The sequence below is a fragment of the Lemur catta genome, chromosome 9, assembly GCF_020740605.2.
Source record: "Lemur catta isolate mLemCat1 chromosome 9, mLemCat1.pri, whole genome shotgun sequence".
In the NCBI taxonomy this organism is placed as follows: domain Eukaryota; kingdom Metazoa; phylum Chordata; class Mammalia; order Primates; family Lemuridae; genus Lemur; species Lemur catta.
Genome location: NC_059136.1, coordinates 42132421 through 42149324, shown reverse-complemented (window position 1 = coordinate 42149324; position 16904 = coordinate 42132421). Strand labels below are relative to the sequence as shown.

General features: G+C 37.7%; 1 protein-coding gene across 5 annotated transcripts in view; it reads right to left on the bottom strand.

The window, feature by feature from the left end:
- ENPP2 (ectonucleotide pyrophosphatase/phosphodiesterase 2) overlaps nucleotides 1-2977 on the bottom strand; it is a 76939-nt gene extending 73962 nt beyond the window's left edge. For all 5 annotated transcript variants that reach the window (XM_045561764.1, XM_045561760.1, XM_045561762.1 and 2 more), the window contains exons 1-2: nucleotides 2793-2977; nucleotides 2470-2572 (exon numbers count right to left, since the gene is read on the bottom strand). In XM_045561764.1, the coding sequence (XP_045417720.1) occupies nucleotides 2470-2572; nucleotides 2793-2825 (136 nt within the window). In that variant the 5' untranslated portion in view covers nucleotides 2826-2977. The remainder of the gene's footprint in view (nucleotides 1-2469; nucleotides 2573-2792) is intronic.
- Between the last annotated feature and the right edge of the window lie 13927 nt (nucleotides 2978-16904).

Here is a 16904-nt window from a genome sequence, read left to right as displayed (position 1 = left end):
GAACATTCTCAGCTACTATTGAGAATCTGAGGAGCTACAGTTACTAAACAAGAAGCTGCATGCCTTAGAATGGTGAGTCTCACTCCGATCAGTCTGAAGCTAGCCATGTATCAACACCCTTTATATTCCTTCTATTTTTTTTAAACACTTTTGAAGCACTGAGTATCCCAGCATTTCTTTGGAGCCTAAAAGTGTTATTGGAAATAGGCATGACTGCTTCCCTTCCTGGCGTCTTGTTCCTGGAGATATATAAATTCACCCAATGTTTTCTGATGGGAAGGCTTTTTGCTAAGAGTCAGAATAATCAACCACATGTATTATTTGAGAAAGATCCTTTTCTAGGCACATGTAGCATTTAAAAAGATAAAAATACTTAAACTCTCTGCAGTCTGCTTTCACCCAGTTTCCTACGTACAACTTTGTTCCTGAATAAAGATTCAGGAGAAATCAACCATAGTGCCTAAACAGCAGGTAAACTACACTAAAAAAGAAATAAAAAATAAAAAGTGTGCAGGCATATACAAACCCTAAAACTCAGACTTAAATTGCATTGTATCCTAAGACTGAGATTCATATAGGTAGAAGTTTGACTAATAAATTATTTTTGATGACATCATTTAGATCTACAGATTATAATACAAACTATACTATTTTTTCAGGAGTAGCATTGATTCATTAGTTCTACAAGCTGTTTCTTATAATATATGGAAATAATTTATTGTATACAAAATATTTTCAAGGATTAATAAATCCAATCTATACTTTTTAAGTTTTCCAGTAGAGAGCACACGAATTCAAGAGGCAATGAAACAGAGTAGATCATGGACTTTTTTTTTAATCTAGAAGGAAAATTAGAAATCATCTAGGCCTTCTGATTATACAGCTAAGGGAACAGACTTGACAAGTGACTTGCCTAAGACCACACAGCAAGTTACACAAATCCAGGGTGCCAGTCTAGGACTTTTATGACTATTTTCCCAAAAAAGTCAACTTTGAAAATAATGAGTGATTAAATTTCACATTCATTAAGGAAATAGCATTTAATTCTCTCAATATCAGTTTTATAGTAAGATGATACTAACTGATCCATCTTAATAAAGTAATATATCAAGATGAAACAAAAAAAGTTTCTTTTAGGGTGCATTGGAAAGAACCAGCAGTTGACTCTCAAGTTGCTAGCTTACCCACATGACCATACTAAGGATCTGATCTCCCTGTCTCTTCAGTCACAGTGTTAGTGGAAGTGAAAAAGTGTCCTTTGAAAAGAGTGTGTTCGACTAATAAAAACAGCATTCTCTAATCTAGCCATCTACTTTCTTCTCTCTCCTCAATAGAAGACAAGCACTTTGTCCATTTGGCTCCTTGGGGCTGCAATTTTCATGATCTATTTTCTCACTCTTCACCCCAACCACACCCACTTCAACTCACTAACCCTCTTCTAATATTCTTTCAACTTTCTGGCGTGACTCTAAAGTAACTTACTTGATGTGAGGAAGATCTGTTATTCCATCAATGTATGTATCATAACTTTGCTAATGATAAAAGTCTGTCCTGGCTAAACAGAGACAGGTGATGGTCTTTTATAATAATCAGATCAAGAAATACAAACACACAATTCACAGGAAGACAGACAAACATGCTGTGATGTCAGGGAAAGTCAAGAAAATATTATTCCCTAGAGTATCCATTACTTAAAATGTAATTTTTATTTCTAAAGCCATCAGCAGCTCCAATTTCCAGGAAATTAACCAACTCACTGCTTAAGACCTGGTCAGTTAAGCCCCCTCTGTCTGCACAAGGAGTGCCTTTATAAGAATTCCCACGCTGCTCATGGTGCAGTGTATTGTAAAAAGAAACTCTTTCACTTTGGTTCTGTTAAGTCAAAGTACACTATTAAAACTTACCTTTCCTTATGCCAAAAGAAAACACAATGAGTACAAATCAATCCTGGAAACTCATTAAGTACCTCCTCTCTTTTATGCTGTTCCAAGTTTAGGTAAATCTTAATCTTAAAGTCCTAACTTTCTGAAGTTTTATAAAGACAGTTCACTATCTTTTTTCCTTCCATTCCTCTTTTTCCTAAGTCATAACTTTCTGGTGGCAAATACTATCTCCTATATGATATGACAACAAATCATATTTGTGTTATCTCCGATATTAAACCAACATCTGTCCTCACCACTTCTACTGTAGCCTTGTCTATAGACAGGAGTTTAACTGTATCTTCACATTTATAAATTTCACAGTACAAAGATTTAAATAGCCAGTTATCATGATACAAAGGCTTTTTAATTAAAACCACACTCTCTCATCTGAATTATACATATAGGTGGTTTTATCCTAGGGAACTTTAGGTCTAACTTAGTTATACTGCAAAATTATCTTAAAGAGAAATTTCTTAATGAGCTTGTGATTACCTGGTATATAGTATTTGTAAAAATTGAAAATGCATATAGTTGCTACTCTTACCTGTAGGAGGACCTTCATCCCATTCTTCTGCCCTCTTAATTCGATGTGCAGTGAATCCTAAGCAGATATTGACTCCAATGGCAAAAGTGAACAGGGATATTATCTAAGGGAATGAGGAGATCAAGTTGTCAAATACAGCTAGACAGGACTAAATCACATTACATGACAGCAATTCAAATGACTTCAACATCATCACCCACTCCTACAACTTCCAAAGTGCATCATAAGGTGCTGTCTTAATTTGAAAAACAAAAAGAAAAATTCAAATCAGCAACTGATTCTGAACACCAAGCATTTCCCCTGTCAGTCCATCATTCTCCCACCTGGTACGACTGGAACGAGCTTCTCCTTGCCATGTCAGAGGATTCTTGGAAAGCCTTTTGCAGCGTGTTCTCTTTGCCTACACTGAAAGCACTGCTTTTGGGGCTCCGAGTTTAGTCTATTAACTACAAGCAATCCCACCTGGGAGGTTGACAGGCTCATCTGATTTGTCCAGAGCTTGATTTCATCACAGTTTGTTCACAAATCGCAGCTCTCAGCATAAGAGGCTTAAGATATCATCTTCCTTTTCCCCACCCCCTTATCGGCTCCTCCCCTAAGCCACAGACACTTTCATGTGGTATCCTCTGGCAACAGGAGGGTTTCTTATGTTGCTGTGGCCAATAACAGTGCATGTTCATTTTCCTTCCCTCACAAAAACATGGTTTGTCAAAAAGAAACCAAATGTATTTTATCCGATAAAAATGAAACAGAGCTGTACAAGTACAAGGGTTTCTACCAGCTTTAAGCTTTTAAGGTTTACAGTGTAGTTATTCAATGTCGTCAACCTCACAACTTTATTTTTTTAAACAAGGAAAGTTTTATAATTTATAAACCTAATAACTTTCCTGTCTTTCCCATTTATTTATTTTGCAGGCAATTTGAATGACCCTTTCCCTATTACCACATTCTCAGCTACTTCTGACTCCTCAAATATTTCTCACGATGAAATCTCCCAAAAATTGTAACTAACATAGAAGATAGCATTATTTTCCCCATGTTGTTCAAGTTTAGAGAAGTAACTTTTATCAAAATACTGGAAATGCCAGCTAAGCAGCCTAAAGTCCTTCTGCCCCATGAAGAAAGACAAAATAACCTCAGTCTCTGTCTCTTCCTCCAGGAAAAAACTCTCAGCTTTTTGGGGTTTTGGGGGGAAGGATGGGGGGTGGCTGGGTGGGTAGGGGATGGGATAGAAAAGCTTTATTAGCAATTGAATTTAGGAAGGAAATCTCAATGGCAGCAAGAATTGAGATTTAAAGAATTGTTTCCCTAGTTATTTCCCAGCTAAATTACCATCTAGCCACCAAACACTGTGTCCTTTGAGGCTATTGTGAGTGCCAGAGTGTCTTTACTAAGCAATTTGGCAACTAGGACACTCTCAAAAGAAGAAATCAAGACCTCTAAATCTGAGGGTTGTTTAAATATTATATGCCTTTAGGATTGAAATGAAGGAAGGTTTGTTTTTGGCTTTTCCCTCACCAGGCCCCAGGTCCGGTGACCGTCATTCTTGCACAGCGCATGTGTTCGCACATAAACAAATATGAGACTTACCATGCAACAGATTACTAACGGAGTAGTGGCTCTACTCAAATAAAACATGATACCACAAAAGCAAGAACTTGTTTATAGTGGATTGTATAGCAGGCCTGGGTTTCATTACAGATTTTAGAATTTAGTAACAGCTAATTGAAAAAAAAAGAAAATATACTGCCAAACTTTAAGTTGCTTTTCTAAAATCCTTTTAGTTTTGCACTCTTGCAGAGATGGCAGGCTTATAAATTTTTCTATGTAAGTTTCTTGCTTTAGTCTATACACCATGCTGAACTGATTTGGACTTGAGTATTTAGCAAGGCTTATAAAAGATGTTAACCCCGTATAAGATTTTTCTGCTATTTATGTTAAATTTCAAAATGCAAACCTGCCATTATAGAGAAAAACTATAAACCCAAAAGGAAAATATCATGGCAATCCTGTTATTTCATTGTATGCCACAGTGCCCCAAATGTTCTAAAACACCAGCCTCCTCTTCTCTGCAACCTCCCTAGGCCTTGCCAGAGTCCAGCAACTTTCGACTTTGTCTGACATTTGATTGTATAAACCCAGCTTGAGGACAAGGAAGCCTTCCCCTAATAAAAAAACTTAGAGCTCAGGAGCTGAACACCATCCATTAATTTTTTCTTTGACATGCAGATTAGCGGTGCAGGGGGGAAAAGCTGTAAGAGTAATAACCAACTTGATCCAGAATTGGCTTCTGTACAACACTTGTTACCCATTACCCAAAAGGGTTGAGCTCAGCCACTATTTCTGTTAACCGTTCTGCCAAAGAACTTTATCTCTACCAGCTTGTGCATAAGGAACTTATTAACACACTCACACAAGCGTGTATGTGCACCCACACATCATCCAGCCATAGTTAAACAGGGTTTTACTACGAAATGATTACTATCAATTAACCATCAGAAGGATGACCAAAATCCCTACCTCAGGCATCAAATCAACTGCAAAATACCCCCATTAAGCTAAAGCCGAGAAAAACAAAAAGCCTGATAATGAGTAAAGTAGGCTGAGAGATTCAACTAAAAACTGGAACATAGTCCAAAACTTTCTATAAAAAAACTAAATTAAGAAAGTTCACTTGTTATGGTGTTTAAGATTTTGGTATAAGGTCACACGTGGCTGGCTCAGTAAATAAGAAAGTGCATGCGAAAGACTGAAAAATTAACTTCCTGCATGGGTTATTAACCCAGCCATATTTCAGAGAACACTGCCCCCTGGCAGAAGAAAACCTGGAACTATAAACAAATCTCTCAACAGTCTCAGCCCCTGGAAATCATTCTGTGGTCCTCAAACTTTATTGGGCATGAGAATCACCCTGGGGGCTTGTTTAAAACACTGATGTTTATGATGTTTATGCCTGATGTTTAGTCCCCAAGATTTTGATTCATTAGGTTGTGGCAAGGGTTGGGGAGAAGAAAGAGGAGTTTAGGGGCCAGACAAGAACTGGCACAATAGGATATTTTGATGCAGGTCATATAAGAACCCCATTTAGAAAAATGGAGCATTAGAATAAATTATTCTGAATTAATTTGTTTATGACCTGCATGTTGAATTGTTTGGCTTACTTCATCATGGAGTTTTAACATATTATTAATAGCATTCACTATTAATTGGACATTAAAGTTTAGATGTCTTAATGACAAACTATGGCTGTTCCTCCAGGGGAATCGTCTGCAAACTGCAAGCAGCAGAGCAGTATTTTATTTACTTTGCTGGTGGTACAAAGCAGCAGTGTATGCATTGCTTAATTGCAATATAGTAGTTGCATTTATACAAATGCACAGTCTATCTTTTCATGAAATGCTTCTATGAATCCTTGTTCCAAGCCTTGATTAGATAAGATGGCTTGGGGTGAACAGTGAAATTTGAAAGATATGTAATTAAGGGTTGTCACTCTTGCTGTCTGCAGTAATTATGAAATTCTCATGAACTGGTTGAAACTTTATCTACATCAAGTTTCTCATTATGCAGAATTGCCATGACTTGACTTACCATTACTCCCAGAATAAGTCTAAGATGATGTATGATAATTATTGACCACGTGATTTTCAGTAGTATCATTTAGTAGTAACTATAGCACATACAGTACAGAAGTGAGAAAACAGTGCCCACGTATATTCTTCCCATTCTATGTTAAAAACTCTTTAAGTCTTGTTTTTAAATTGTGCTGTGGTTGAGGACTATTAGAAAATTCAGAATAAATACTGGATAAGAATCTTTGCTAAAGAGATTTACCAATCTAAGTTGAGCAGAAATTTTTGACAACTGATAGAGGAGCAAGCTGGCTCAATTGCTCCCACAATCCAGGGCTGCAGATGTGTATACAGTAGATACCACTTAAGATTCTAAACCACAGAAGCCAAGTTTTATGGGTAACCTATAGTCCCACGGGGTTCTCCAGCACAGGAATAACAATGCAAACAGGACGTGTGCTATTAGCTATCACACAATTGAAAGCTGAAATCAAAACTGTCCCGTCTTTCAAAGATTTTAACTTATGTCATAAACTTTTATGAATTATGTTTACTCCCAATGGAATCTAAGCATAAGCCCCTACACCAGAACAATCTCTGCCCTTTATAATATTGCACAAATATTCAGAACAGTACAAAGCACTGTTCTGAGTGCTAGTACTACATATGGAGCTGAGCCAGACATAGTCCTTGCTTTCTCTATCAATCAAATAAACACAGAAATAAATGTAAAACTGCAACTGTGGGAAATGCAGAAGCGAAGAGGTAAATAGTGCTGTGAGAACATAGAATTAAGTTCACCTATGTAGGGGGATCACAGAAGAATGTGTGGAGTAAATGTCAATTGAGCTGTGATTTGAAGAGTGGGTGAGAGTGAGGCACTAGATTAAGGGAGGAGGAAAGAATTCTAGACAGAGGGGACAGAATGTGCAACGGTTCTGTGTAGGATGGAGGCACAGCACATCCACAAGACAGAGAGGAGCCATTTTGACCAGAGTAGGGAAAGCAAAAGTGAGTATGGAGGGAAGTGAGACTGGGAGGTTAGTAGAGGCTGGTCACATGGGGCCTCACTGTGGTATTGTCTTTACCCTGAAAGCAACGGAAAGGCCTTACCAAGGCTTAAGCAGGTGGAGCTTTAATCAGATTTTAAAGCATTAATCTCTGTACAGTGTGGGTATTAATTTGAATGACTCAAGAATGGATACAGCAGATAAGTTTGGAAATATTGGCAGGAATCCAGAGAGAAGATAGTGACAGCTAGCAACAAGGAGGCCCTGATGGCAATGGGAAGAGAGAGAAGCAGGAGAGTTAGGAAAAATACTTGTTAATGAACTGGGTATGGGAGCCAAAGGGCAAGAAGGTATTAAGCTATCATTCCTGAATTAATAAATACCTAACAATTATGATGACCAAATACATACTTAGCAAAGTCACTTCTTAAATTTTGATTGGCTTATAAGAAAGATAGAGATATGTATCCATTTGCTAACACCCTAGAATTAAACAGTTAAAATAAGGGACATGGCTAATAGCTTTAAAACATTTGTCAATAGTTTTTAAAATCATTTAAGGCAATTGATTTGGAGTAATATTATATTGGACTTTATACCCTAACAATATATTTATTCATAATTGAGCTTTTTAAAGCATTACCCCTGTAAATAATTCAGCTTTGTTCCTAACCCTAGCTTATGACATGTTAAAACTCAAAACTCAATTTAACTATTTCTTTCAGCTACTCTGAAACCTGCTTGCTCAATGTTCAGGCAAATGGAGAGGTTGGTAACGATTTGGAGAGATAAGTCATCAGCCCATATGTGAGCCTCACAAAGGTTCTCATCTTTGAGTCGACTTTGTAAAGTTACTGTGCAATACATGAGCACTAATGGTGGGTAAATGACTGGAGAGAAACTCTTTTACCAAAAGCTTTACTATGAGGTTGAAGACTCCCATCCTTTACCCTGCTGTCTCACAGAGGCTATTGTCAGCTCCACATGCAGATGAAGAAAAGATGGTCCAAAGAGTATGTGAGTCTCCAAAATGGTAGAATAAGTGACTGAGCCAGGCCTCCTGGGACAACTGAGCCCTCTTTCCACTACAGCATGTCGTGTCTATTATATCACATGAGGGTTTCCACTCAATACGTCCAAAACGCATCTATCTGAACAACCAGTACACCCTCCCAAATTCATTTATTTTCAAGAGAATCTTAAAACCACTTCTTGTTCTGCTACAATCTTTCATTTCTTGTTTCTCATCAGACACCAAGTCTATAGATTCTAGTTAATAATTACAACTATTGCCAACATTTATCAGAGCTTGCTGAATACTATTAGGACCTAAATTATCTTCCTATATGATAACGTTTAGGTTCATCCCTCAACTGTATTCTTCTGGACTCACATTAGAAAGTCCTCTCCTAACTGCTCGTCCTGTTGGTACTCCATGCACCTCCAAATACCATTCATTGAATTCTCTTGTATTCAACCTACAGTTCATTCCCATTTTTTACCCAAAGAGCCCTAAACAAAATGCAAATCTGATGGTTTTCCTCCCAGACTTAAAACCTTTCAGTGGCTCCCTATCACAGCAGTTCTCAAAGTATAATCCCTGGACCAGCAGGATTAGAATCACCTGGAAACTTGTTAGAATTACACATCCTCAGAGCCTACCTAACACCTACTGAATCAGAAGCTCTGGGGCTGAAGCCCAGAATCTGTGTTTTCACAACCCCATTGGGTGATTCTGATGCAAGTTTGAGAACCACTGACCTAGAGGATAAAATCCAAACTGCCTGGCCAGGCACATAGAACCCTAAATGCAAAATAAGCTCCCTGAATTCAAATCCCAGCTCTACCATTGTTTAACTGTGAGACCTTATATGACCCTTAGGCAAATTACTTCTCTATCCTAAAACTCAGTTTTCTCATCATATCCATCTCATAGGATTCTTGAGAGTATTACATGAAATAATCCATGTAAATCACCTAGCACAATGCCTGGAACAGAAGAACGCTTAATAAATGTTAAGTTTTTTTAATTAGAGAAATATTTGCTGCTCCTTGATTAGGTTGTGCTCTTTCACACCTCCATTCCTTAATATACGTAGTTGCTTTGGCCTTGAATGCCCTTCTCCACCTAATCTCCCTGACAAAACTCAACACATCTGTGGAAATTTAAGTCAGACATCACTCTGTTGTGAAGCCTCCCCACTTTTGCCCTCCTCTCCATGTAGAACATCGAGGTCCCTTTGCTGCATTACAGATTATCTGTAACCACTTTTTAGGCAGCTCCATCCCTGTGATCTCTCTGAGTGCTGGGACCAGGCATGCTTGCAACTCACAGAACTTTGCAGCCTGCCTGGAATATAATGGGCAGACAATAAAATGTTACTCGGCACCAAGAAAGTTGAATTGTGGTCCTTGCTTTCTTACTAACTAGCTATGCCACTGCAAGCCCACGCCTCTTCATCTGTAAAGCAGGGCTATTGGGCTAACTTGGTGAGGTTTAGCCCTTTTTATCAACATTAAAACTTTGTTTTCAAATAAAACTAAAATGAATACCAGCATCTACATTTCGAGCTGCCATACTTCAAATGGGAGTGAGGAACCTGGATCCCACCTAACCAACCACTTCCTTCTCCCCTATGGCACCGTCTCAGGAACCTAGAAATTCAAGGAGTGCAATTATCTGTGAAAGCAAAAAAAAAAAAAAAAAAGAATCAATGGCTAAGTTAGCTCTGATATTTAAATACTGTTCTAAATCCAATCCTTTCATTATAGTATTCAGATACATTCACACACACCAAAATCTGACCTCTTAAGCCAAATCTTTTATTGATGAGTGACAGAAACTCTCACTCTTGGCAAGCCCTTCCTACAAGAAGTCCAGGCTCATTTCTGCATCCATACTTCTGCTCATACTGTTTCCCATCCTCAAGGTCTGCACTTTCCTTTGTTCTTGTCCAAATCTTGGCCAATCCATAGCCTTCTCCAAGTCTCAGCAACTTCAGGAGAAACTGCCTCACAACTGCAACACCCACTGCATCACCCTCATTTCAAGAACCTAGAGTTTCTACCCAAGACACTTATCTCTTATCTCTCTAGGTTCCCTGTTATTTTGAGTATTTCTTGTCTCAGCAATAAGACCCCAAGTTCCCAGAGAACAGGAGAAAAAAACAACATGGTATAGAGGCTAAGAGTGTGGATTCTGGAGTCTAACAGACTTGAGTCTGGCACTTTAAAGCATGAGACCTTGCTTAACTTCTCTAAAATATGGGCTTCTTTTAAAGAAATAATAATGGTTCTTATCACCCAGGGTTGATATGAAGACCAAATGACATAATGTATGTTAAGCAAGTAGTTCAGTGCTGAAACATAAAAAACACACAAATATTAGCCATTATTGCATACAGGAGGATAAAGTCTGCATCATCTGTCATGTTCTCAGCATCTTCCAAAGTGCTGGGTATGTATATAATAGGTGCTTAGTAGTGACATAGGTTCTAGGAAAATGCCTTTACTTATGGAGAAATTATATGTAGATTAAAGTCAATAATGTTACCTTTTTCGCATTCTCTCTAACCTCATGAGAAAATGAGCAGCCCTTATTTGGCAAAGAGTAGGGTGATTCTGGAAACAGCTTTGAAGGACGGGTTTTAATCATGCAAAAACCCTTTATTTCAATTGGAAAGTCCCAAGAAGTTGCGCTTCAAGTCAACAAATGTGTTTGAACTCAAACCTAAAGGGAAGTTTATGCTTTCTACTGGAATGGTATCATCACGTGCTTACCAGCATGATGGTACTCTCTCAGGGAGGAAGCAAAATTGCCGTTTCTGTGATTCCCCTTGCAATCAAACAATTGCTAGTGATAGTCAACAAACTAGGAATAGAAGGCAACTTCCTCTGCCTGATAAAGGCTTCTACAAAAAACCCATAGCTTACATTATCATACTTAATGGTGAATGACTGAATGCTTTTCTCCTAAGATCAGAAGTAAGACAAGATTGTCTTCTCTTGCCACTTTTATCCAACATTGTACTTCTAGTCAGAGTAATTAGGGAAATAAATAAATAATAAACAAAAAAATGCCATCCAAATTTGAAAGGAAGAAATAAAACTATCTCCATTTACAAATGACATGATTTTATATATAGAAAATCCTAATGAATTCACAAAAAAGTATGGAAACTAATTAATGAGTTCAGGAAGGTTGTTTGCCACAAGAAAACTATGTAAAAAAAAGTTGTATTTTTATACCTTAACAATGAATAATCTAAAATGAAATTAAGAAAAAATTGCATTTATCATATTATCAAAAAGTCTAAAATAATTAGGAATCAGTTTAACAAAAGAAATGAGATTTGTACACTAATACTTAGAGAGAATCACTGAAATACATTAAAGAAGACCTAAATAAATGGGAAGACCTCCATGTTCATGGATAGGAAGACATTGTTGTCAACAAGGCAAGAAAGCAAAAAGACCTACAGAATGGGAGAAAATATTTGCAAATCATATATATGATAAGGGTTGAGTATCCAGCAATAAAAAGACAGATAACCCAATTTTTTTGAATGCTCAAAGGATTGTAATAGACACTTTTCCAAAGAAGATACACAAATGGACAATAAGCACATGAAAGTTTGCTCAGCATCATTAGTCATTAGGAACATGCAAATCAAAACTAGGAGATACCACTTTGTACCCACTAGGATGGCTAAAATTAAAAAGACAGCTCATAACAAGTGTTAGAACAGATGTGGAAAAATGGATTGTAAAATGGTGCAGCCATTTTGGAAAGAAGTTTGGCAGTTGCTTAAAATGTTAAATATAGGGTTACCCATATGACCTAGAAATTCCACACTTATGTATATACCCAAGATAAATTACACATACTTCCATATGAAACTTGAATGCAAATGTTCACAGCAGCATTATCAACTGAAGAATGGATAAACAAAATGAGGCATATCCATACAATGGAATATTATTCGGCAATAAAAAGAATGACGTCCTGATACAGGCTACAACATCATGAACTTTGTAAACATCATGCTAGGTGAAAGAAGGCAGCTACAAAACCTGCATGTCATATGATTCCATTTATATGAAACATCTAGAATAGGCAAACTCATAGATAAGGAAAGTAGATTCATGGTTGTCAGGTGATAGAAGAGTGACACTATTGAGCATGAGCTTTTGTTTCTGAATGACAAAATGTTCTAAAATTACATAATGGAGATGTTTATACATTTCAGTGAGTATAATAAAAACCACTGAAATGTACAGGTTAAAAGAGTGAATTTTATGATGTATAAATTATGTCTCAAAATTATATCTCAAAAAAAGTTTCCATTCAAAAAAAGAGCTAGCGAGATTAGGCCTATAGAGAAGAAAATGTCAAAGCATCTGGGTCCACAGAAACGGAATGTTAACCTGGACTTTCAGTTCTCAGGTTTGTGTATTCAAAGTTGTTTTCAGAGTCACCCAAGTCATCCTCTGAACTTGACAATGAACAAGAGGACTGACTGAAGTGTTTGAGTCATGGCGTGGACCTCTCTTAACCAGCCCCTATGTGATAAAACCCTCTGCATCCCTGAATATAGGAAGGACTCCTGGGACTTTGTCAGAGCAATTCAGCCCTCTCCCATATCTCTTCCATCACATTTTCTGTTTCATTCTACTTTGAAATAAAATGGCCTAAAAGAGAACCTAGTTCTTGCCTACAGATCTCCAGGGTCTTGAATCTTAATGGCAGAAAACTGTAAACAGAGTTTGTAAGATAGTTGTGGGAATTTAAGAACAATAAAGCCTTACATTTGAAGAACAGCTCTTTAAAAAAAAAAAAAAAAGCAACCCTACGAATTAGAGAGATCAAGGCTCACTCACTCTTCTGACTTTGCAATCAATAAAACCAAAAGTCTGTCCATAAGTAAGGTCACAGAGCTAAAGGACCTCTGAATGGAAGATCAGGATAGCTCAAACGGCAGATGGGCATTGGATACATTGTTTAATTATAGGTAGAGTTTTTATTTATTTATTTATTTATTTATTTATTTATTTATTTATTTATCTTTTGAGTAGATAAAGAGGGGAAGGACATTGCAGACAGAGGAAATTCCAGGAGCAAAGACTCAAAAATTTCAGAAAAGTTGAAAGAGAAAGAGAAAGAGAAAAACAAGTATGTACACATGGTACCACACCTGGCATGGAACAGACACTCTGCCAAGTGGTGGCAGGTATGTAGTAAATGCTTGCACTTTGCCAGGCAACATACTAGGGACATTTACATAATATTGCCTCATTTAATAGTCATAAAATCTTTATGGTATTATCAGTGTCAATATATGAGAAAACAGCCTCAAATATATCAAACCACTTGCCCAAGTTCAAGTACCTAAGTGGGGGAGTCATCTTTTCTCCATGTTTCCTAGTGACTATTTCAAAACTGGGAAGATCTGAAAGGAATGGGAATTTCAACTCTGCTGGAAGAAACTTGAGTCTATTAAAAGCAGAGGATCTGATAAATGTTTAATGTGTCTTAATACCTGATAATGTTTCTTAATGAGAAGGTAATAGAAGCCACAGATTAACCTCTATTCTAGGCTGACCTTGTTGTGACATAAAAAGAGAATAAGTTGGAAATGAGAAAGTTACCAGAACCTTGGTCATCATAGCCATGACATTTCAAAGTTCCTAAGAGCTCAGAGAGAATGCTGGTCATTATCAGATAATCGCCCTAAGCTTTGGAAAAACAGAGTTAAAGAAATTCATATTATCATAACGGTGATTCAACACAGATTTAGTAAGCACCCACCGCAATATTAGCTAATGCTTACTGAAAGCTTCCCCTATGTCAAATACTATTTGATATCAGGGACAGTGGGATACAAGGCATGTTTTAACTGGGAGATGGGGAAGTGTCTTAGTCCATTCAGGCTGCTATAACAAAATACTGTAAACTGGGTGGCCAGTATATAACAGAAATTCATTTCTCGCAATTTAGGAGGCTGGGAAGTCCACAATCAAGGCTCCAGCTGGTTTGGTGTCTGGTGAGGGCCCCACTTCCTCGGAGAAATCTGCCTTCTCATTGTAACCTAACACTATGAAAGGGGCCAGGGTCTCTGCGAGGTCTCTTTTACAATGATACTGAACCATTCATGAAGGCTCCACCCTTATGACCTAATCACCTCTCACTGGCCCCATTTCCTAATATCATCACCTCTGGAGCTGGAATTTCAATGTATAAATTTGGGGAGGACATAAACATCCAGACCATAGCAGGAAATCAATAGTTTGTTAAAACACATTATCATAGAGTTATGCAGTGGGGGTGGGGGGCTACTAAGAATTGCCTCCCTAGATCTCCAGCTCAACCCACTTCCAGCAGATTTTTTGTAGGCTTGGTTATAGACACAGTTTATAGACTCTTGCCAACCATCCTCCTGAGAATGTTATTAGAGAGGAATGAGATCTGGACAGCAGAATCAAGATCCATCTTCCTATCCCTTTTAACTGTTTGTGCAAACAAGATCATAGAAATGATAGGTTTTCCTCAACATTATTTCATATCTATTTTCCAGCTTCCTAAGTATCAGGAGACACCTGTGGAGGTGACAGACATGGTACCTTCCTGCTTACTGAACTCAGTATTTCAGTGACAGCTAGCTGCCATGTACTATATTCCATGACTATAGCAATGAATCAAAGTTCAATAATATCCTGACAGGTTGAAATTAAGAGTTAAAAAAAAGATTTGAGAGAGGGATCAAGATCAATCCATCTGGGATAACATTCTTGACATAAAATACAAAATTCAGTTATACAACTTCACACTAGGAGAGACCAGCATTAATAACAATTCTTGTTAAAGAAATCTGGGAGTTTTTATTGCCTGCAAGCTCCATAGAAGCCCATGTTTAACTTCAGTTCTAAATAATCTCATTTTATCATAGGCTCGTTTAATCAATGAGTACTGCCCAGATCAAGGAGAGAAAAGTGTCAGCTGAGCCTGCTCCATCTGGATTGTGTTCACCTCCAGATATCTCATTTTAGGAGGTCATTAAGAAACCAGACAGCACCGAGAGAGGCATGACCAGGATAATGAAGGATTGAATTATCACCCAATCCATTCATTAGTTCACTCATTCATTTGTTCATTTATTCAACTTTCATTGAACATCTAGTGTCAGGCATTGGGATGAGGCCTTTGCTCCATGGACCCCACATTTTAGTGGGAAAAGAAATATAATGTCAAATAGCTGATAAATGATAAGGAAAATAGAGCAGAGCAAGAGAACAGAGGAATAATGGGAGGAGCTATTTTCCATTCAGCACCAACAAAGGTCTCTCCAAAGGGGTGGTGTTTGAACAGAAACCTAGAGGAAGTGGAGAAGGAGCCAGGTGTCTTGGAAAAAATAGCAAGTGCAAAGGCCCTGTGATAGGAGCAGCCCAGTGTGTTCAGGGAAGCCAGTGTGGCTGCAGTGGAGTGAGAGATGGGGGAGCTGTAAGAGATGATGTCAAAGAAGCAATTTGGTGCTGGTTCATTTAGGACCTCGCAGGCCATAGCGGAGGCTTCACGTTTCACGTTGGATGCAACGAGAAGCCACTGGAGGGATCTGAGTCAGGCAGTGACACCATACCATTTATATTTCAAAAGGCTCACTCTGACTGCTGTTCAAGGAATGGATATTTAATGAGTACCCCTGTGACTGTGCAGCCTGGATATTTTGCACAGATGAGGGGAGAAGTTTGGTGTGATTGACTGCCTTAAATATTAGCAGGGCAATGCAAGATGGATGAGTGTTATTTTGCATGTTTCCTCAGGCAAAACTAGAAGTTAGAGAGAAGAATGTTTCATCTCATAATAAGAGAGATAAGGAAATGAATTCTGTTATAAAAAATGAACTCACAGTCACTATTTAAGCAAAGGCTGGGTCATGTTAGTCAGGAATTTTTGTGAAGTAACTAAATTCAGAGGAAGCTTGGCTATTCAACATCTAAGCTCCTTCCCAACTCTAGTGATCTACTATATTTCTTTCTTCTTTAGACTATCTTAGGGAGCTGAGTTCTCTCTGTGTAATGACCAGAAAAAGAGCTACTCAAATTAAATTAAATAATCAGAATTTTCTGGATAAACCAAAATGAAAGATAAGGATCCTTATACATACCTTGTTCTCACTATTTCATCTCCTGAAGAGAGAGAGAGAATTGGCATGCACAATTTAATTTATGCCAATTACAGGGAACATTTGTCAAGGATAAGCTAAGAAAAGAAAACCTTTCACAAAATCCTTTGATAGACTTAAGCAAAATGAGATGAAGCAATGTACTTCTGGGTTGATCAAGAAGACAGGCATGACTTAAGCTGACCTTACATCACCTCTGCAACACTTACAGGTCTCTCGTAATCCTTTGTAAACAGAGAGTCACTGCGTATTTGAAATCCAATTACCTCATATTGCCACCAGAGTATTATGCAAGAGAATGTAGAAGTTCTGGACCTTACATTGTCCCGTTAAGCTTTTGTTGCTCTTATGAGAAATGTTATACAACTTACTAATTACTATTAATAAAATCCTGGACTTCTGGGCTTGGTTAGAAGCATGACTTGGACACATACTAGCTCTATGGTCTTGACTGAGTTAGAAATCCTCTCTGGACTTCCATTTCCTCATGTGTAAGTAAGAATAATTATAGTAGCTTCCTCACAGGGTTGCTGTGGGGATTAAATAAAATAATCCATGTAGTATTTATTGTTAATAATAACAACCACCATACATTGAGCACTTAGAATGTGGCAGATATTGCACAGAAATTATCTGCCTGAATTCTTCCATGATCTTGCAAACGATACATTGGTTTC